Consider the following 22,786-nt stretch of genomic DNA (forward strand, 5'->3'; position numbering starts at 1 on the left):
TACCAAGAAAACCCATGAAGACGACAAACTTGATTTGGATTTAGTAGGGTTATGAATTTTAACATTGCACCATAACTGATGTGGCCCTTGCTTCTTGCTAGGGTGCACAGTTTAGACAAACACTGGCCCTTGATCCAGTAAGTTGGTATAGGAGAGTATATTGATGTCATGTGTACAGAAGACATTGGCCAGAGGGACCCTGTGTATGTTGAAGAGGATGGGGCAGAACGATGAACCTTGAGGCACTGCACAGATGAGTTTGCGGGCTTCCGAGGAGTAAGGTGCCAGGCTGACAGCTTGTGTTCAATCCATTGAGGAGGAGCAGATCCAGTGGAGAGTGGGTCCTTGGATGCCAATTTTGTGCAGGTGCCTGATGATGATGGGGTGCCAAATGCTGCAAAGAGGTCCAGGAGAATGATGGCTGCTGTGTCTCCTCTATTAAGGATCATGGGATGTCATCTGTGGTGGCGATTAGTGCTGGTGGTTGGTGAGGTTGCTGGTGAGGTGTCGGTTGATTAGTTTGCTCTTTGTTGGGTATGGCAGGAGGGAGAATGGTCTGTAGTTGGAAAGCGTTGCTGGGTCAGCTGATGGTTCCTTTAGCAGGGGCATGGCAGTGGCATGTTTTCAGGTGTCCAGGAATGCACAAGAGTCGATGGAGGCATTGAGGATGAGTGTTAGTGCTTTGCTGTTCGGTAGGAGTCCTTGGGTGAAGATGTGGTGGGTGAAGATGTGGTGTGTGTAAGGGTTGGATGGTGCCCGAGGGGATGGAAAGAAGTAGTGATCTTTGGCAAGAACACCTCACCATGGTTCTACTACTGGTCGCCGAATGAACTCGGACCTACACTCAGAAACCTCAAAATACTATTCGACTGCCAAGTGGACATGATCACACAGGTCAACACTGTCATTGCATTCTGGTTCCACCCCCTGAAGATGCTACGGAAGATCTTCAAATTGCTACAAAGCAACTATAGAAAAACTGTCACTCACGGCCTAGTCACCAGCAAGTTGGATTGTGAAAACACCCTCTATGCCAGGATCACAATCACCAAGAAACTCAGTAGAATACTACAAATCATACAGAACTCGGCAGCCAGACTCATCCTCAACCTCTCCCACAGAACTCACATCACGCCACACCTCAGGGAGCTCCACTGGCTCCGAGACACAAACACGCTCAATTGAAACTCTTCACACACATATTTAGAGGTACTACGCAACTCAGATCCTACCAACCTGACCAGTCGCATCTCCTTCTACCAGCCACCCAGACACCGCCACTCTGTAGAACCATATCAGTAAGGACGTTCACTTACATTGTTCCTGAAGCATGTAACGACCTCCCCCTCCACATCATAGCCTCTTCCTCTCTTTTTGAATTCCACAAGAAGCTGGAGGCTTGGCTTTTCAACTAACCAACCTATCATATGCAGGGCAAGGTGCACACACACCTACTCAGAGCCAGACTACCCTCATGGGTGATAGTGCACTGTACAAGTGCAAATACTATAATATAACAACTGTAAGTTGGTCTGGAGAGGCTCTGCTGCACCAGCAGAGAAGGACGTCTGACAAGGAACAGGACTTTGGAAGTTGCTGTGTTGCAGAAACTCTGGTAATAAACATAGGACTGTGGAACAGGCCCAGATACTCTAACTTACCCTGGAAGAAAAGGGGTCTGTGCTGTCTAGTCCATTGAGAGGAGTTGCCAAATGAGGAGGAGTAAGGCCAAGATGACTGGAACTAGTTTGAAGGATGTATTGAGAAAGTTACCAAGTAAGGAGCCTCAAAGACTTTGCAGCCCAGAATGCCAAAACAGAACCAAAGGCATCTGCTTTGCAAGAGTATCAAGAACATTTGTGAGATATTCGGAGACTGTGAGGAATATGCATGATCCTGACCTACCCATACCCAATCTCCAACTTTGTGGGAGTGGATATGAATACTTTCCATGCCTGAAGTCATACAAAGGGATTTCCCCTTGCATGCTAGTGGCTCAGAGAAGTACCCTTCAGCTACAGCTGGTCTCCCAGGTTACAGAACCTTATTTTTTAATAAAACCTTTTAATTCAATTTCCGTACACAGTAATAAAGTATACAGGCCAACAATGATGCTATGAATAGAATAATAATATATGTGTTTAATCACTGAAAGAACCTTTCCTCTTCCATCTAATAAAACTTCAGTATATCAACCACCGAATCTTCACCAAGCAACATACGTCACAACCCACCGTCTCTGGGACTAAGATCCCTAAATGTTTTTGTATTGCCTTCATTTGGAACAAATTTGCTGCTGCTTTGCTGGGTTACTCCAGGATTTATAAACCACCTCCTCTGCCAGAGCGCATCTGTCCTTACCGCCCATTAATTCATTGAAAATCGGTGGGGCATTGTTCCGTCAGTTCCTCTCTAGGTCATGTTTAGCTATGAAGTAGCCCAACTCAGTGGGCGCAGAGAACTGTGCAACTTTGACATCCCAAATTTTACCTCAACAAAACACCCACAATTTGATGAATTGGAGACGGCATTAAACCTCAGTTTAATGAGTTAGTGTCCCTGAGGTAAAGCACCTCCCACCCCTTCACAGACATCAGAAATACTGCAAATTAAGTAAATGTGCCCACTCAATAACTAAGTTTTATGTCAGCGAAATAGTTTCAAGGATTGATTACAAAACTTTTAAAGAAATATGGTACAAAGTCAATACTCAAGTGGGCAGCAAAATCTGTAGAAAAATGGACAGCATACATTGTAGAAAAGGAATGTCTCTAGCTCACCCCCAAAATTGAGGGTTTTTCTATATTATGTTCCCATATGTGTGAAGCAATTTAACCACCATTTTTACTGGTCTCCAGCTGAGCAGCCACTTTGGGTCAGTGTGCGCTAGCTGTGGAGCCAGAGCGGGGCCAGCCTTTCCGCAACGCCTATTTAATGCTAGGTGCACTTATGCCCGGCCATTAGGTACTGGCCTTTTAAAATGGTTTTAAAAAAAAAGATTTTACTCTTTTTGGTGTTTGTGGTGGACTTTTTTATTATGCGGGAATGATATACTTGTGGTGATTGGGGTTAGAAAGTGCTGGCAGGACGTTAAGCAATACAGGAAGAAGTGGAGCTCAGTTTCCTAATGGTGAAGCAGTTTGACTGCCATCTTTACTCTTCCTTGTCTCTCCATGCTGAGTCGCCATCTTGGGGTTTACATCTTAGATTGTAAACTTGATCTTTGACATTCTCCATCTCAAATTCTTCTTCTTTATTTTTTAGACCAGATTTTATTGTCATTTAAAATTCATCATAGTACATACAAACCAATTAGTATGGTACATACATATAACTTAGTGTACTGTTGGTATATTGGAGAAGTGTGGCTCAATGATATGGAGAAGTGTGGCTCAATGATTAGAGCGGCAGACCCTGATGCAGTGGTCTAGCCCGGGACCAGGGTTCAATTCCCCGCCTCGGCGGGTCTTGGGCTCAAAAATTCCACGGACCTGATAATTCTCGCCTCGGTGCCATTCCAATCATGGAGCCCCACTCTGCAACTCTGGGCAATAGCTTGCTTAATCTCCACAACGGCCCCCACAACGCTAAGGATGCCTGGCCTCCACCTTGGGGGTGCCCAGGAGTGGACGCCTCACAGGGAAAGCCAGGATGGGTTCCACAGCGGTATTCGTACAAGCGCCTTGAGACCCTTGCGGGTGAGTAGTGCGCTATACAAGTATCAATTTACATATTATACTCAAACTTCCAACTAGCATCCCGTTCCCTCACACCGCCCTCACTACCTCTTGAGTTGCTTCCGCGTGTTACCCTCTCTTCTCAAGTGATTGATGACTAGTACCTCCCTGTAGTAGGACCTGTGGATTGTGTGTGTTACGTATCTTTATGTCGATGGGGGGGGCTTCCTGGGGAGGCCTTGTCTTATCTCTATCCGTTCTGCTCTTCCTCTGCCATCTGGTTTCGTGGTGTTGGCTGCTCCTGCCCCTGCTTGGGTACCGTCAGTTCGTCCACTAATTATCCCCATGCTCTGGCTCTATGAATGGTGCCTGTGCCTCGTTAAGCCAACAGTAGCCTTCCTTCTGCACTTGCCCATTTTTCTAGCTCATGCTTCCATGTTCCAGTTCTTGGTCCCCCAGCCGATTTCCCCAATTCCTAGTGATCTCCCATTTGACTAATACTAGGGCCAAATCCTGGAATTTCACTGTTGTTTTGGTCTTGGCTGTATGTGGGACCCAGCCCAGTATACAGTGCCCTGGGGTGCGCAGGATTTCTTTGTCTACTATTGCTCCTAATATATGAAGGACCTCCTCCCAGAATGTGGTCAACTTGGGGCAGTCCCAGAACATATGTAGTATGTGTGCCTCTCTGAAACCACACCCAGGGCAGGCCACCTCCTCGAAATTGAAATGCTTCCTGATGCGTGCCGGAGTGAGGTGGGCCCTTTGTAGGACATAGTAGTTAAATAGTTTAAAACTTGTGTTTCTGGTTGCTTTTAATGTTCTCTCGACTTTACTCTCCCAGGCCTCCTCTGGGAGCGGGATCCCTAGATCCTCCTCACACTGCTCTTGCAATCGCTCCATCGGTCTCTGAATGTCTTGGCTCATGGCTCTATATAGGCAAGAGACTGTTTTTATCCTCCCCGCCGACGTGGCGATATACCAGCAACAGTACAGCGCCTGGGGCTCCCCAGTTCCTGTCCCATAGATGCTCTCAGAAAGTTGACTGCGCTGCCCACGTTTTCCCTCTAGCAGGTCCACTGTTTCATGGTAGATTCTTACTCCCAGGTATGACAGGCATCGGGGCTCCCACTGGAGGTTATCCAATACCAGGGGCGGTAGTGTGTTTGGCACCATGGGAAATAGTCTCGACTTCTGCCAGCTGACCTTGAGTCCCGACAGGTTGCCAAACTCCCCCAGCATGGTCTGGGTACCCTGCAGGTTCCCCCCAGGTCTTGGAGGAAGATCATTAGATCGTCCGCATATAGTGCTACGTGGTGCTGCACGTCTCCACCAGAAGGCCTCTGAAGGCCTGTCCCTGTCACGCTTGGGAGGCCAAGGGCTCCATAGCTAGGGCGAACAGCAGAGAGGGGGCATCCCTTGTGCGTTCCACCTGCGTTTCCGATATAATTTTACCTGTGCGCACCCTCGCCGCAGGGTTGGTGTACGACAATCTCACCCATGCCACAAAACCACCTCCCAGACTCATGGCGTCCAGCACCACATAAAGGAAGGACCACTCAAGGCTATTAAAGGTCTTCTCGATGTCCACTGCGAACACCGCTGCCTCAGGTATGTCATGATCCCATGAGTCCATGATGGCTAGTAGCCGCTGTATGTTGAGCTCTGTGTTTCGCCCTGGGATAAACCTGGCCTCATCCAGGTGCACTCACTTTGTCATATGAGGTAATAGTCGGGTTGCTAGGATTTTACTTAGTATGTTGTAGTCCATGTTTAACATGGACAGAGGCCGATTTGCTGTGCGGTCGTGTGCCGGCTTCCCTGGTTTTAATATCGGTACAATGAGTGCTTCTCTGGAGCTCTCTGGCAGTACTCTGGCTTTGCGGGCTGCAGTGTACAATGCAGTTAGTCTAGAGGCCAATTCTTCAATATATGTCCCATAATACTCCGCCGGTAACCCATCGGTGCCGGGGGTTTTGTTACGTGCCATGTGTTTCATGGCTCTACGCACCTCCTGCTCTGCGATGTCCTCCCCTAGTTCATCCGTCTCTTCTAGTCCTAATCTAGGTAATTGTGCCCCCTCTAGATATTCCCAAGCTGCGGATCTGTCTCACCCTGCAGGGCTGCTGTATAGTCCCATATAATATTGCGCAAAGATGGTCTTGATTGCCTCTTGTGTAAAGCATCTAGGGCCTGCTTGGTCCTCTAATTCCACTATCGGGGAGTTTCTATTGTTGGGGTTAGCCAGCCATGCTAGCAGAAATCCTGAATTCTCTCTCCCCGTGCACCCTGCACAGATATTTTTTATAATAAGAGACTTCTCAGGTGCTCTGTTTGCCTTGCTACTTCCTACCTAGCGTCCTGCACTTCTGTCTGAATCTCTGGTTTCCCTGGGCGCTCCTTTCCTAGGTCTCTGAGGGTCCGCTACGCTCCTTCTATCTCCAAGAGAAGTGTTAGTCTAATCCCCTTCCATTCTGCTATACAGTGACCTCCCAGAACTGCCTTAAAGGCGTCCCACTCCGTCATTGGGGAGGAAGCTGTCCCTGCGTTGTCCTCAAAGTATTGTGTGATTTTCGACCAGATCCCTTCCCTGAAAACCTGGTCATCTAGCGCCTCCGGGCGAAGCTTCCATGTTGGGATCACAGGTCGGTTCTGCGCCCATGTGAGTCCTAGCAAAACTGGGTTATAGTCCGATATCGTTCGGGCCAGGTACTCGGTCGAGGACACCGCACTCTGCTCATCCGCCGTGCAGAAGAAAAGATATCGAATCAAACGTGGAGTTCGTGCATGGGTGAGAAATAAGAATAGTCCCTATCGTGTGGGTGGAGTCTCCTCCAAGAGTCCAGGAGTCCCTAGTGTTTCTGCCAGGCTGCAAATGCTCTTGCAGTGATTGTTGTCGCTGAGTCGTGCAGCAGGGTATGGGACCTGTCCAATCCTATGTCGGCCACACTATTAGAGTCCCCTCCTATGAGTGTAGGGCCAGTCATGCTCCATCTCAAATATTCTTGCTTTCTTTTTAACGATTTTCTTTTGTCCTTACACCCATACTTTAGAAACAGATTCTCAGAAAATTTGATCAAGAGAATCAAGACAAGTGCACAAATCATTACAATTACTACATGGGTTAATATTTGTTCAAACATACCTCCTCCCAGACTATTAAACCATATTCCAAACATACCCCCACCAGACTATTAAACCATTCACCAACCTTGCTAAACCCATTTCCTATCTTACTAACTCAGGAACATACTGGCTCCCTCAAGCCCTGGTCTTCTAAAGCTTAAACTTCATGAGAAATATTAGTTATATTTAACACATATTTATTAATAACTCTACTATTATCGGGTATGAAGTTGTAACAATGCCTAACCTTCAAAACCCTGCAAACAATGTATATCTTCGCAAAAAATGTATGTAGCAATAGATGGTTTGCATAACCATTGCACACATAACGATTAACTCAGAATAAATCTGTGTTAAGGCCCCAGCAGTGTTACAATCAAGCTGATCCACAAGCATAGACAACGGTCTAATCTTCATAGCCACACCAATAGATGGAATCATAGCTCCTAATGTATCCAATGCTATATGTCCAAAACCAAGTTTCACTCACTTCAAACCAACAGCATCATTCATTTCACTCAAATGATAAACTCTATGAAACACTAAAGCAAGAAAACAGGAACCCATCCAGTTAAGTGGCCAGCCCTACCCACACACTTCTTTCACACACCCTCTCACTCACATATTCAATTGACTTAACTCCTGCAAGGTTCATGACGCACTATGTATAATTCATCCTTTTTATCATGTTCCATTCTCAGTCTAGGATGAAAATTTGACAATCTAATTTATTCCTCTGTCTTAATCTACTCTCTTATCTTCTTTTTATCTGTACAATCTCACACAAGTTCCAAACTTCGTTCATTGTATTCGCTAACAAACTCACACTCTTCACCACTTGCACTGCACACATACTGTTGTTTAGTCCTGTTACTATTATGGTTAATGTGTGCACTGTATTCAGTAATGTACCATATTTTAACCCATTTTTAGGACCTTCAAAGACACGCAGCGAGATGTTAAAATCCAACTGATAAGGCCATAGAAATTCATCTTATTGGAAAATACAAACACATTACAGGCTAGACCAAAGGACACAGAAAGCTGTAGGAATGTCTCCTTCACCTGCATATGAAGGGAGAAAAGCATACACAAAACCTACATATCCACATATTCACTCAACATTGTGGCTTGAATAATATCAAGAAATCCACTAACTAAGCCTTCTCCATGTGTCAATGTATTAAATGTAATATGATGATAGACTGTAATTAATGCAACATCTGTGGAGACGTATCCCAACAGAGAAAACAGGGACAATGACAAACCAACAAAGATTATTAGTTTCATTATCAAGGAGTTTAGGCAAAAAAAAATTACAGCATCTGATATATGCCATTTTCTATTTAGAACAAAACAAACAGGAAATGTGAAACTACAAAATTCAACAAAAATGTTTTTCAAATCAATAATAGAAATTTTTCTTCTTTTTTTTCTTCTTTTCCTTTCAAAGTAATAATCAAAAATCCAAACAGTGTTCAGATGTTTTTCAGAGTAAGCTCTGAACAGACTTTCTTGACAGGAAACTTTGAAGGATTAAAGGAAGATTTGGCAAGTTGGGGCCAATACATCATACCTTGACAGATTCTGAGAACAATGATCAAATGCCACATTGATTGTGGCCAGGCGTTCGTACCACTGAAACTTTGTAAAAATGCTTTTTCTTCTTTACACTGTCTTACACTTACGTTACTCACAGAGTGATAGGATATTGCTATTAGGTCTTTAGGAATGCCACACACCTCCTTATAGTGTCATTAGTATTGGGAGAAAGATATTGAACACATTATCACTTACCCGGTGAAGTGTCACTCCCCGTGTTGGTTTTAATGTGCTTCATAGGAACATTCATTAAAATTAAGTATAAGTCCACCGTGAGCCATTTTTAAACTCCTTTCACTTTCCCTTCACTCACACTCTGTCCACTTTCCCCCTAACAGACAGCTCACATTGGTATTACCTCTGCCACACCATCCTCAAGTGGTCCTCTACTTTGTGCTAGAGTCATAGCTCACACCACTATCAAGCCTGCTAGTGGTGTGATGAGGTACCTGATGATGAAGCATGCCACCTAAGGGTGGGTTAGGGTTTCTGTCCTAAAACAAAATATTTTCTGTTCTCTACTGCTTCTGTTCTTTCAAGGAAACCTATATTTTGGAAGCTCAACAAATCACTCTGTTGCTAAAGGTCGACTCCCTATGCCACTTTTGTGTTGCACTCAGGGCTTTGCAACAGCTGTTCAATCTGACTCTGGACTTGAAACTGGCCACTGCTACTGGTACCTTCACGATGACACTCACTCTTATCAGCACTAACTTCTATATCATCATTATTTTCATCAATTTCATCTTTAAATGTCTTTCCCCTTTCTGAATCCACGTGCAAACTTGTGAATCAGTGGTTGCTGTCACCACTTCATCAATTGCCTTCACTCTTCTCTGGTGAGGGGCAGGGAGCCACTGGGGCACTCCGGCACACTTTAGAGCAGCGTTAATAAAAAGTGAAACCTGGAACGGGCCTCTCCAACTCTCTTACAAACAATTTTTGCAGACGTGTTTCTAGATGAGAACCTAATCTCCTGGATTCGGTGGGTGTCATTACATTTCTTTTGTTGATGCAGCTGCCAAATTCACCAGATGAGAAACAGTGTTTGTCTGATCAGTAATCTACAACAATATCATCAGTTATTAAAACAATTGTCCCCCCACTATGCTCAATTTTAGACTACAAGATGCTGGTTTTGGCACGGAAAGTGCACTGGGACCTGTGTCAGTGCTTTTTCTCCTAAAAGTGATGTCAATTGGTACACCCAATTGGCAAGGTATTTTTCGCCCTTATAAGTCCTTAGTATATGGTACCAGTGGTATCCAGGGTGGTAACAGGGTCACCACGGCTGCTGCACTGGTTGTGCCACCCTGTGTAGCCCAAGTAAAAGTGTGTCTGCAGGTCTGTCATTGCAGCCCTGCATGAGCAGCCTGTCTGCTCGAGAGTGGCTCTGCACACACCATGTGCTGCAGAGCCACAACACTGCCTTACTATAAGTAAGTGACTCTGAAGGTTGTCCTCCTAGGCCCAGGAGGTAGAGTGCATTACATTAAAGGTGTGGCTTTATATGTTTATACATATATATCTCTACAGTAACCCTGTAAAGCAAGGTTTTACTGTATGTGATTGACAGTCCATAGAGTAACATGGGCTGATTACCGTGAAAACTCGAGATAGCCAGCTCCATTATGGAACAACCGAATGTTGTTGTGTTTGGTGTCAAACACCGTGCTTTTTCACCCCAGAACGATTCTTGGGTGGAGGGTGAGCTGCTATGCACAGGAGTGCCACCCTGAGTGGGTGCCCCTAGGATACAGTGACCCAGTGCCTTGGTGGGCTTCCCTGAGCCGTTTGCCAGCAAGACAAGAGAATGCCCTCCTGTTGGGAAGTGCAAGTACTTTCCCAGGAAAGAGCCAAAGGGCAGGAAGGAGGTCACACTTCTACCCTCCCAAAATGGCTTGTGTTTACAGTCATCATGGAGGGGAGTCTCAAAGGCTTTTACCAGCCTTGATGTAAAGGACAAAGCCCCTGTCTAGCCCGACAGGTGGGAAAATTAGTTATTCAGAAGAGTGCTATGAGGTCGAAGGAGTCTGCCATTTGGATCCTAAATTAGAGGACTCTGGGTAGAAAGGTGGCATACACCCACAGGATGTTGTCACCTCAGGGGTGGGTTAGCCACAGGGACCAGTAGCCATTTGGGCACTGTCGCTCATGCTCTTAACGCCCCCTAAACTAGGATTTAAGGAGCTCCTGTGACACCAGAGCCTGAGTCCTGACTTTGAATTCGAGAAGATGCATCAAGAAGACGCTGTCACCAACAACAGGATTTTGGTCTCTGCTATCGTGAGACGATAGGACACTTAAGTGCCCTGAAGAATCAATATACTGGAACCGTGTGTTCAACATGCATCCGTGGCTTAAGTTCATTGCTACCAGCAAGAGGAACTTCAGTAAATGCCAGAAACTGAAGCAGAATTTCATGGATTGGTGGAACCAGTCCCCTGCAAGCTGCAGGAAAATCAACATGCTGCGTGACAATAATTGCAACCCGCTGGCCTTGTCGGAAGTGAGCCCAAAGAGAAGTGGTGTCCTGCAAACCCGTAGTAGTAGCTAAGCTTTCACCAAGTTTCATGCCACTGCTTCACTCCTGTCGACCTCCAGCCGTCAAACTAAACGTGTACTACATTTGCAGCAGCCAAGGCTTGGTGATCGACCCCTTGAGTGACATCTCCAGCCTGGGAATAACTGACAGCACCTGCAACCGACGACAGCAATGACCTAGCTGCTGTGATCCTCCATCCTGAAATTGGAGTTGTCGAGTGTGTGATAAAGCATCTTTAGTGTGACTTGCCCTGGTGATTGGCAGCTACCTCTGCACCAGGAGCCGCCAAGTAAGGTAGAGGAAATCCAGCTGTTGAACCCGGGTCCTAGGACCCCAGAGGTCTCTACTCTCTGTGGGAACTCCATTGCCAAGTGTGGATTTGTCAGGTGCTGCAAGTTTGACAGCTCCCGCAGATCCCAGTCAGTACCAAGGACAGCCAAGTCACCTCTGCATCTGGACTTCCTGGACAAGGTAATGAAGTAACGACTGTTGGAACTTGGTCTAGGGACCTGCATGACCTTAGATGTGATGGAACATTGTGTTATTATCATTTTATTTTTCCATTTTGAACTGCTCACAGAGCAGTGGGGCGACGCTCCTCTGCTTTAGTGAAGGAGCTGCCACTGACCCTGACATTTAAAGATGCTACTGGATCTTAATCAAAAACCTACGTTACAACTGGCAACTAGTGTGTACAGTGGGCTTTCAAGATCCCCGGGTGATGACCCTGTGACCCTTTCCTGTCCTGCCGCTCCCACAGAAATTATTCTGCCTCTCAGGAGATTCAAACCTCTAAAATTCCAGCACCAGTGCGCCGCTTGTTTTGTACTTTGGAGACCAGCTGAAATAGCTACTGGTCTTTTGTCCCAGCCGGATTACAAATAGATACTGTGACTTTAATTTTATGAGTTTCCACTTTGGATGATGGATTTTAAGGTGTTTAACAAAATTTTGTGAAATATTACGTTTTCGAAAGAGGCTCAGCTGCATGGGACCAGCTCTACTGAATTGACCTATTGCAACCAGGCCCACTAAATTAGTAGGACACAGGGAACATGAATCATAGCCTCTGGATACATTTTAACTTCCTGTCTGGCACCTTTAGTCAGATTAACCAGAAACTGTAAACAAAGCATGAGCAGAAGATCTGAGACTAAGGCTTTTGAAGGCCAGCGAATTCTCACCAACCTGCTGCCCTATATGGCTCATGTTATCCAAATGTTATTGCCTTAACACATAAGCACGGTTAAGATATAAAGGGGCTGAAATCTGAACTCAGAAGATGCAAATACATCTGTCCCTATACTTATTATTTTAGTAGCCCTACGTGTAGTATTTAAAAACATAAGATCTATCCTAAGAGCATATCTCTGACTGGACATTTTTGTGTCTTCGGATAAGCCTAGAATGCTTGTTCTCTCTAGCCTTGAAGATTCAAGAGTACAAAGCAAGTAGCTTGGTTCTGCAATTGGAGCGCAGTTGTTTAATAGTTCTTATGGCCCTTCCACACTAGTGGTAAACAACAGTACCAATAACAAGTCTTGCCCAGTAACCACTGCCCACCCAAGATTCTCCCAAATAATTAAGAGATCAAATGAAGATGACAATATATGTGTCCAAAAGTATTTTTACCTGTTCATGATCTTCTTGTCTCTCTGCTCAGGAGCTGGCACATTTAGGCATCTCGAACAATGTGGATTTGCATACCCTTGAGCTTCCTGTACTCTACAGCAAATGCAAGCAGCAAGTGGTCAAGATTTGGGAAACCCTACAGCCCACTGTGAGTTATTATCTAATTAATGCTTTTACTAGATCAACTTTTTGATTGCAAGGTTAGCTTTTTCATAGCACCACTTTATTAAAGTGATGCAGCCAATTTCTGAAGCCTGGGTCGGGAGGCATATTGAGGTCTGGTAACCAGGTCCAGCCATCCAGGGTGTCAGACCGAACCTGAAAATAAGAATAATAAAGCCCATAAAACGAAGAAGACAGAAATGCAGTCTCAATTTTGACCACTCAAGTATTCTCAAGTACTGCTGCTCCAAATCACAGTGAGCTGCTTAATGCTGAACACATGCAATGAGGCTGAACTCTGGGAACAAAAGCCTTTTGCTTGAGAACATCTTAAACCTTGGTGTGTGGCATGAAGTCCCCGTCCTCCCAGTGAGCTATTGTGTTTGTTTCTTCAGGCGCCTTGTGCTAGCCCCAGCAGATATGCCACAATCAGCATCAATGACCCTGTCACCAGGCAGGTCGCTCCCCCAATCCGCCACGCAGCCCCCTGTGGGTTGAACCTCCGTTGCCGCTTTTGCCGCCTGACTGCTCGCTCCCTTTTTTATTCTGTACCCCTGCGCTTGGCTTTCTGTGCCACTATGTTTTTTCATTCTGTGCCCCTGTGTTTTGCTTTCTGTACCCCTGTGCTCTGTTGTCCCTCTCCCGCCGTCTTTTCCAGCTGTTTTTTCCCCGGGTTTTCCCCCGCTGCTGAGCCCCTACGGCCCCGCCCCCTTCACTCTCATTGGCCGCCCCGCTCCCACCTCCCAGCTGCTCCTCCCTCCCTCTGCCCTCACATGGAGGCCGCGAAGCCCGTCTGCGCCCGTCCGCGCCTGGACCGCACCCAGCGCCAGAACCCCTGGACCCCGCACCCCTCGCAACGCCAGACTGCACTACGATGCAAGCACCCTCCACGCACTCAACACCAGACGAGACCACCCCTGCTACCGGGTCACCCCGAAAAGTACCCAGGGGCCTTTCACCTGCCGGACCTGCAGATTCACCAGCATCCAACCCTCCACACCACCAGCCAGAGAACCAGGGCCGGACTGGCCGTAGCGGGCACTGGGCAATCACCCGGTGCGCCGCATGGGTGGGGGCCGGTTTTGGGCCCCTGGGGGCCGTTTATGTTACGGGCCGTTTATGTTACAGGGCCGTTTTTGCAGCATAGCTGCAAAATCGGCCCTGTAACAAAACCGGCCCTGTCAAAGAGATCGGCGCCAACCCCTCCTTCCCCCCCTCAGGGGGGAGGGAGCCGGCCGAGCACGTTGCCAGGGCCGGTTGTGGTTCCCAGTCCAGCCCTGCAGAGAACCCAACCACCTCCGCTGCATCCTCCTCAACACCTGCTCCGCTCGCAAGCACGCCATCGAACTCTGGGACCTCCTAGACTCCACCGCCCCCGACGTTGCCTTCCTGACGGAGACCTGGCTGAACGCCACCTCAGCACCAGACATTGCCATAGCCATCCCACAGGGCTACAAGATCTCCCGCAGAGACCGCACCAACGGAGTGGGAGGAGGAATCGCCATTATCCACAAAGACTCCATCAAAATCTTAACGAACACCGATGACACCCTCACCACCGCCGAGCACATGCACTTCCAGATCCACACCAACCCCAACACCAGAGGAACTCTCATCTACAGACCTCCCGGACCCCGCCCACAGTTCAGTTACACCATCGCCGACCTCATCAGCACCCACGCCCTCGCTTCCACGGACTACATCCTCCTCGGGGACCTGAACTTCCACCTCGAGAACAACAACGACGCCAACTCCACCGCCCTGATCGACAACCTCGCCAACCTCGGACTCAAACAGCTCGTAACGACACCTACTCACGCCGCTGGACACACGCTCGACCCCATCTTCTCCGCAAGCCCCCACGTCTCCTTCAACCACACCACCGAACCACACTGGACCGACCACAGATGCGTCCAGTTCACCTTCAGAAAACCCACCACACACCACCGCACCCAACAGCTACCACGCCGCTGCTGGGGCAAGGTCACCGAGGACCAACTGACTACCACCCTCGCCCTGAGACCACCCACCGACCCCGACACCGCCGCGACCAACCTCACACAGTGGATCAACGACTGTGCCAACACCCTCGCCCCTCTCAAGACCTCTACAACCAACCACACCAACAAGAAAGCCGCCTGGTTCACCGAGGACCTCCGGATCTCCAAGCACACCTGTCGGAAGCTGGAGAAGAAATGGCTCCACGACCGAACACCAGACAACCACACAGCCCTCAAGAGCGCCACCCGCAGACATCACCAACTCATCAGGACCGCCAAGAAGACCGCCGTCAAGGACCGCCTAGACAACAACGCACACAACAGCAAAGAGCTCTTTAGCATCGTGAGAGAATTCTCCAACCCCAGCTCCAACACCAACGACATCCCGCCATCTCAAGACCTGTGTGACTCCCTGGCCACCTTCTTCCACCGCAAGATCACCGACATCCACGACAGCTTCAACTCCGACCCCCCCGCACCCACCACCGAGTCCACCACCCCTGCGACTACCACTCGCACCAGTCGCCTGACCGTCTGGTCCAGCGTCAGCGACGAAGACACCATCAAAACCATGAACTCCATCCACTCCGGATCCCCATCGGACCCCTGCCCTCACCACGTCTTCAACAAAGCCAGCGCAACCATCGCGCCCCACCTCCGGAAAACAATCAACTGTTCCTTCGAGACCGCAACCTTCCCAGAAAGCTGGAAGCACGCCGAGATCAACGCCCTTCTGAAGAAGCCCAAGGCGGACCCCACGGACCTCAAGAACTTCCGGCCCATCTCCCTGCTCCCTTTCCCGGCAAAAGTGACCGAGAAGATTGTCAACAAACAGCTGACCCGCTACCTCGAAGTTAACAACATCCTGGACCCTTACCAATCCAGTTTTCGCAGCAACCCCAGCACCGAGACCGCCCTCATCGCCGCCACTGACGACATCTGGACCCTGATGGACAAAGGAGAAACAGCCGCCCTCATCCTCTTGGACCTATCAGCAGCCTTTGACACGGTCTGCCACCGCACCCTATCAGCACGCCTCCATGACGCCGGTATCCAAGAGAAGGCCCTGGCCTGGACCACTTCCTTCCTCTCCGGCAGAACCCAGAGCGTCCGCCTCCCACCCTTCCGTCCAAAACCACCGAGATCATCTGCGGCGTCCCACAGGGATCCTCCCTCAGCCAGACGCTGTTCAATATCTACATGGCCCCCCTCGCCCGCGTCGCATGACAACACAACCTCAACATCATCTCCTACGCCGACGACACCCAGCTGATCATATCCCTCACCGAAGATCCCCACACCGCCAAAGCTAACCTCCACAGAGGAATGAAGGCCGTAGCCGACTGGATGAAGGACAGCAGACTGAAGCTGAACTCAGACAAGACAGAGGTCCTCATTCTCGGACCCACCCCATCAGCCTGGGACGACTCTTGGTGGCCCACGTCACTAGGCACAGCCCCGGAACCCACGGACCACACACGCAACCTGGGGGTCATCATCGACTCCACTCTCTCCATGACCAGCCAAGTCAACGCCGTCTCCGCGTCCTGCTTCAACACCCTCCGTATGCTCCGCAGGATCTTCAAATGGATCCCCCTCGACACGAGAAAAAACGTTACCCAGGCCCTCATCACCAACAGACTCGACTACGGGAACGCCCTCTACTCAGGAACTACAAACAAGCTCCTGAGACAACTCCAACGCATCCAGAACGCCTCGGCCCGACTCATCCTCGACGTCCCCCGCCGCAGCCACATCACACTCCACCGGAGAGGCCTGCACTGGCTCCCCGTCAACAAAAGGATCACCTTCAAGCTCCTGATCCACGCACACAAAGCACTGCACAAAACCGGACCCACCTACCTCAACAACCGACTCAGCTTCCACACCCCCACCCGAAGCCTCCGCTCAGCCAACCTCGCCCTCGCCACAGTCCCTCGCATCCGAAAAACCACCGCCGGCGGCAGATCCTTCTCCTACCTCGCCGCCAAGACCTGGAACACTCTCCCCACCATCCTACGACAGACCCAGGACCTGCTGGCCTTCAGAAGACTCCTCAAGACCTGGCTCTTCAACCAGTAGCACCCCCCCCCCCCCTCCCCAGCACCTTGAGACCCTCTCGGGTATGTAGCGCGCTTTACAAATGCAGTGATTGATTGAATAACCCCTGAGAGTAGATAGAGATATATCCGACCGACTGAGCTTTTAACTTCGGATCATACGTGCTACAGCAGTCGCTAGAGACAATAGCTAGGTAGTCGTGCCCCACTCTCCATTGCCCAACAGACCTGATCCATTTGCGAGCGCGTTGTTACCGTGATGACCGTCAGTGGCTCAATGCTCAGTAACGTCAAGGCCTAGTTCTATGTAATTTAAGATTCAGTACGGACTGTGGTCCATACCGGGTTCAGCGCGAGAGTCCCTGACAGAGGTACAATGAGTCAATAACTCTGTACTGGCTTGGAGGTTTTGCAGACCTAATTAGGCTATCAATTATTCTGGGAACCGGCATCCCTCTACTCCTTAGAAATGGTGGGTGCCTGACTTTCTGGTACCAAGTCTGCATGTAAACATCCACCACTGAAATTTATTGGGATTATTAGTCCTCTATCCTCAGCCAAACCAGCTGACTCCCCCCCTGGACCACTCAGTGTGGTGCTCCAAAGGAACTCACTCTCGTAGGCTAGGACATCTTATCTGTACATCGGCTGGTGCCCTTTGCCCCAGCTTTTAAGTGGAAGACTGGAGCAGACCCTCAGGTCCCCGTAACCACACGCAGCCACCAACCTGCGTCATCACGTGCGCCTCCCAGAAAACAACACGCTTGAGGCACATTGGCAAAGTGGTGTAGAGTCGAAGCCTGGCCACCACTGCTCTTGCTTTAGAGGTTCAGTGGATTCAGGGCGTAACAAAAGCGCTTGCGGCGCAGGGGGGCCCACTCAGCCACAGGGCAATGAATATCTATGACACATGGGAGACTGAGGGGCCCTTCTGCACATTCTGTAGGTGTGGCACATATTTTGTGTTATGTAACTGAGCAGTTTGAGAGGGTTACTGTCATCTTTCTAAAACACTACATATTCGTAGGTCGCGAAACAAAATAAACACCCATGGGAGCCCAAACACGTGTCACTATTGTTAACACGAAGTTTATTCCCTGCATGGAAAAGTTTATTCAAGCATTACAGGTCCAACTCTTTGAAAATTCGTCTTGTTTTTCTTTTGGCACAAACAAAAAGCTGGCTATCCACGTTGGCCTAGCCGCGCCTTCTGCAAAAGCTGTCATCCTGGAGCAGTGCGGAAGGAACAAAGGCTACGCAGACAGAGACGTGGCTGGTTTCTGCCCAGAAGACGGATGTTGCGTGCCGCAGGGCCCGGAACGGATGGAGTCTACTATTCACATGAGGACTGTCTGCAGGAACACTGCCGCGAGCGGGGCGGACGTCATCTATTCCAGAGACGCTGGAAGGTAGGCCGAGGACAGTGGCGAATGCCGAAAAGGCGAGAGAGGTTTGCAAGGTTGACGCATGGATGGATGGATGTTGCTTGTACAGAATACACAGTTATACAGAGTCGATACCATAGTCATCAAGCATTGGCAATGCCATAGATCTTTTGTTGGCTGCCAGCCTTTTATCTTTGCCATTTTTTTTTTGTAAACTTTGTTTAAATAAATAAATAAAAGGCGACAACATAAAAACACACACATTAGCCCACCAGTCCCTGGCAGCGAAAGGGAACACTTTCTGTCTGGGTGTCAACACTTAGATTGGGTATAATGCCATCACAAACGCAGAAAGGAACCAATATCTGAGGTGTGCTGACCCACGTCCCCCAGGCATTTTGCTGTGTTTTGGTGGAAGCAAAATGCGAATGACATGAGTGTGGAACAGTGAATCAAGTTGACCAGCCGAAAGCCCCTCTAAATAAATGTATTACATGTATATTTTTTGGTAAAATCAAAAAATCTTGGCTAACACCAGACCTAAAAATAGAGTTAGGAACTAAGCTTAAAAAGCTATGCATACCTGGGGGAGTGGATGTAAGGGCTTTAAGCAGGGCCATTAGAATTATGCAGCAAGAATAGGCAAATTATGTGGCGTAAGGCAGCACATTTTGTGATACTGATAAAACCGGATTCTTATCTGTCTTACCATCACCAAGAATCCTCTCAGGTCGCCAGGATCTTTTTATCTGCTAGTTAGTGTAGAAGGGACGAAATCCAATTTTTAGCACATAATCAAACAAATCAAATTTGAACTCTAAAGGACCACTGACTCCGAATCTCAAATTTAAGGGATTTATTACAAAGCCAAGAATAATTGCACATACAAACACCTCAGCATGAGGTTAAGGAAATAAATGGGCACTAGTACAAAAAATATCCTACGCAGGAGTCTCATCCGACTCAGAATAAGAAGAATAGTCAGTTCCAGAAGCATTAGACAAGCAATAACAACTCTAATCTCTTTATTAGAAGTAATTAACCTAAAAGGAGATCAGTTAGTCTATCCCTACTCTATTTCTAAGGTGACATCCCTACTTCGCATTTTCCCCAGGCAAGAGGACAAAAAGGTGTCAGAAGTGAAGACTTCCTTAGAAGTACACTCACTTTGGCGAGAGCTCGTGCTAAGATGCTCCTTCTAGCTTCCCATCTAAACCTCAACTGCTCAACCCACAGGGCACTGTCCCTAATTCAAAATCCGAAAAACGTAGAACACGCCCACCGGCACACCTCTCCAAACAGGTCTTCTTCCAGTATTTTTCCACTGAAACTTGTATTCCATCCAACAACGGTTTGCTTGTCCTTGGGTCCCAGGCACCTTCTCCGCCGAAAGTATCATCCCTGCATTCCAGTATACTCCCATGTTGGCTTCTCATGCCATTCTAACTCCTGAAACAAAGGGTTAGTTTCACTAACGAGCTAGATGTCCTTGCACCTGCAACAGAAACATGGGAACAAGAAACTTTCCACTTCTCCGAGATTCTCTAACATCCCGGAAACCCAGAGCCTTACCAAGGGAAACCATTTTCAGCCTACAATATTTAGCTAACATAAAAATGAACAGGCCTTTCTCTTAACGTATATGCGATCAGCCATTTACACAACTTAAACACACATTGCTAGAATCACTCTATAAGCATTCATTTCATTATACTTAATTTATGAGTAAGCAAAACTACATGTGCAGAATTTAATATGGTGCACGTTTAAACCTAATGCATTACATTATACGGGAACCAATCATTATGCATAGTCTAAAATACATTTTCGAGTAACCACTACATTGTGCTTCATAAATGACATGATTACATTTCTAATTCGTGCCAATATATGCTATTTTAGTTTTACAATTCTAAGTCACACGTTAATACAATTCCGCTAAATATATGGGTGCAGACTAACAGTGATTATCATGCACCCCTACAAATTTCAGCATAACATTTATTTATTATTTATTCATTTACTAGATTTATAACGTGCATAGCTGCCCCAGCAATGGGGCGTCCCAGCGCGATCAGAGACACGAGAAAGAGCTTGAAGCGGGAGGCGATTATACAACGGCAGGGAAGAGCCACGTCTTAATCGCCCTGCGGAAGGTCATATGAGTCTGGATCTCTCTAATAGAGAGAGAGAGCCGATTCCAGAGTCGCGCTGCAAGACAACGAAAAGAACGCCCCCCGGCTTTTGCTCTCATCAATAATATGACCTCATTATTTTGCCTTTTTTTGGTCGCAGCCTACCAGACAGTACAGCTGTCTTGTTTGCTAAAGGCATATTGGGGACTTTCAGAAAGTTGTCCTAGGAATGCATGCCGCCTGTTGATCACCATTGGCTTTGTGGTTTGTAACTCATATTTTCTGGGTTTCTATTTGCTGGCTTTATTTGCTTTAGGCTCTCCAGGTTCCGCTTGATTGCTTCGCACAGAGACTTCAGATCCCAGGCTTCCGTTTTCGCGCCAGGAGGCGCCGCCATTCACCCGCGCCCGGAGGTGCTAAAAGACTGCTGTGGTGCCCGCTCCGCTGGAACCGCTTGATTGCTTCGCACGAGGACTTCAGATCCCAGGCTTCCGTTTTCACACCAGGAGGCGCCACCATTCACCCGCGCCCGGAGGCGCTAAAAAGCTGCTGCGGCTCCCGCCCCGCAGGAGGCGCGCGGGCACATGCCGGGCGAAGCCCGGGCCAAGGGCGGGCCCATTTGAGACCACAGGAGGCCAGGCCAGGCCAGGCCCCCCCCTCTAAACCCACCGGCTCACCAAGGTGAGTCCACTACTGTTTGTTGCCCCTTTTCGGTATTATTTCATGGGCCAATTGCTGTTATCATGCACAGTTATGCTGAACACTCGCGAGGGTAAGAGCAAGGGGAGAAATGCCCATATGGGTGGAAGTGTGGCTGGGACCCTGGACCACTTTATAATCAGGGCCAGTTCGGTCTTAGCCCACAAAATTGCCCTGACTGAGCGCCGCTTATCTCTAGACCCCCTGCAAACTAAACGATCGTCTCTAGGTGGATTGATGTCTGTACGCTCACCCGAACACTGTGTGGTTGTAAGCATGGATCCTATTGACTCGGCCGGAGTTATTAGCCAGTCTCCATCTGCACCGCCGAACATTTCAACAATAATGAAGTTTCCAATTAGCTCTACGCCTGATGAGCTGGTGCATAAGGGCTTAGTGTGTAGTCCATTTCCACGTGTTACTACAAGGTCTGTGCCCAAATCTAAATCGCTAGCCATTGAACCACTTCAGGAGCCATCGATAAAGAGGAAGCGAGGAGGGGGCCCCCCAAAGGAAAAAAAATGCCAAAAACGAACAGGAATGGTGGGACTGTGATTTTAACACCGACTTTAACTGCGAGAACGATAATCGAGCCTCAGTCTATCGCCCCCATATTGGGTGCCTCAGATTTGGACTCGGCTGGTGTTCCTGCGCTTGAAGCTGACAAGAGCTTGTGGTCCAGTTTGAGCGCCTTATTATCGGCGTCTTTATCCCCAATCCTTGAGAGATTGACACTAATTCAGGAAAAACTGTCAAATCTTGAATCGTTTGTTGTGTTTAATCTTGGTTCTATAAAGGCCTCATTGGGGGAAAACCATCGGCCCTCTGAAACGACATCAAATGTGTTGTGTAACCCTGTAATCTCTAATCGCCCTTTGGACATCCCTCTATTATCTAATTCAATGTCTTCATCACCCAGAGGGAATGCCGGGGCGGGTATTGCTTCTAATAATGGTGTAGTGGCCCAGGAAGGATGTGTGGGTGAGCTGGGGAACTTATCTACTGAATGTGCCCAGTTTATTCCGAGTACCCCTAGGGTGGAGGGAGGTAGGCCCTGTGCTAGGACAGTAAGTAGCATTCCACCTAATATTCCACCTAACAAGCCTATTTGTGGTTTAGATAGCCAACAAATTATGGTCCCTGGGCGTTCTGGATGTGGCTCCGGTCGTGATTATCTAATAGAACACTATGTGCTGACCAATAGCTTGGCCAGAAGCGATCATAAGCTACTACATCTTCCCCCTGCGGCTGCTCCATTGGTGGTGGTTCTGAGGAATGTACCACCCTTACGAGGTGGGCAGACTGAATCTACTGACCAGTTAATGGCAAAAACACTGCACTGGTTAAGTGTACATTTGAAGGAAGCAGGGGTTTGGGGCTGGGATATTAGTAACCAACTGATAATGGCCAGACGTTCACCTTGGGTTGGATATTCCGTTAAGGATGGGGGGGGGGTGACTGTGTGGTTGCCAATTTTAACAATGAGCACGTAGTCAGACTCCTATTGGAGTGCCTAGGGAATAGAAATGAAGGGCACTGCCCGTGAAAAATATCTCTCCTGCCCCTAGGGTTTTTTTTACAGACCTCACTATCATTCCCAGTTAGGAGGGGTGGGGGGGTTCGCAATGTCCATCATAGGGCCCTAGGACGACCGTTTGACCTTAATCTTGTCAATAGATTTGCCCCTTTGTCCGGTTTAGATGCCTGTGATTGACTGTTACCGGTAGACGTAACAGGGACAGATGTCATTCTCAATCAATTTG

At 48.2% G+C, this 22,786-nt stretch overlaps 1 protein-coding gene across 3 annotated transcripts in view; it reads left to right on the top strand.

Moving 5' to 3' along the window:
* Positions 1-22,786, top strand: part of PGPEP1L (pyroglutamyl-peptidase I like) — a 319,258-nt gene that overhangs the window by 271,445 nt on the left and 25,027 nt on the right. For 2 of the 3 annotated variants that reach the window (XM_085644510.1, XM_085644511.1), the window contains exons 4-5: positions 12,614-12,730; positions 17,984-18,213. In XM_085644510.1, the coding sequence (XP_085500636.1) occupies positions 12,614-12,730; positions 17,984-18,213 (347 nt within the window). Of the gene's footprint in view, positions 1-12,613; positions 12,731-17,983; positions 18,214-20,640; positions 21,006-22,786 lie in introns of all 3 variants that reach the window. The other variant, XR_014978843.1, reaches the window with a different exon arrangement.

The sequence above is a fragment of the Triturus cristatus genome, chromosome 3_1 (assembly GCF_964204655.1).
Source record: "Triturus cristatus chromosome 3_1, aTriCri1.1, whole genome shotgun sequence".
In the NCBI taxonomy this organism is placed as follows: domain Eukaryota; kingdom Metazoa; phylum Chordata; class Amphibia; order Caudata; family Salamandridae; genus Triturus; species Triturus cristatus.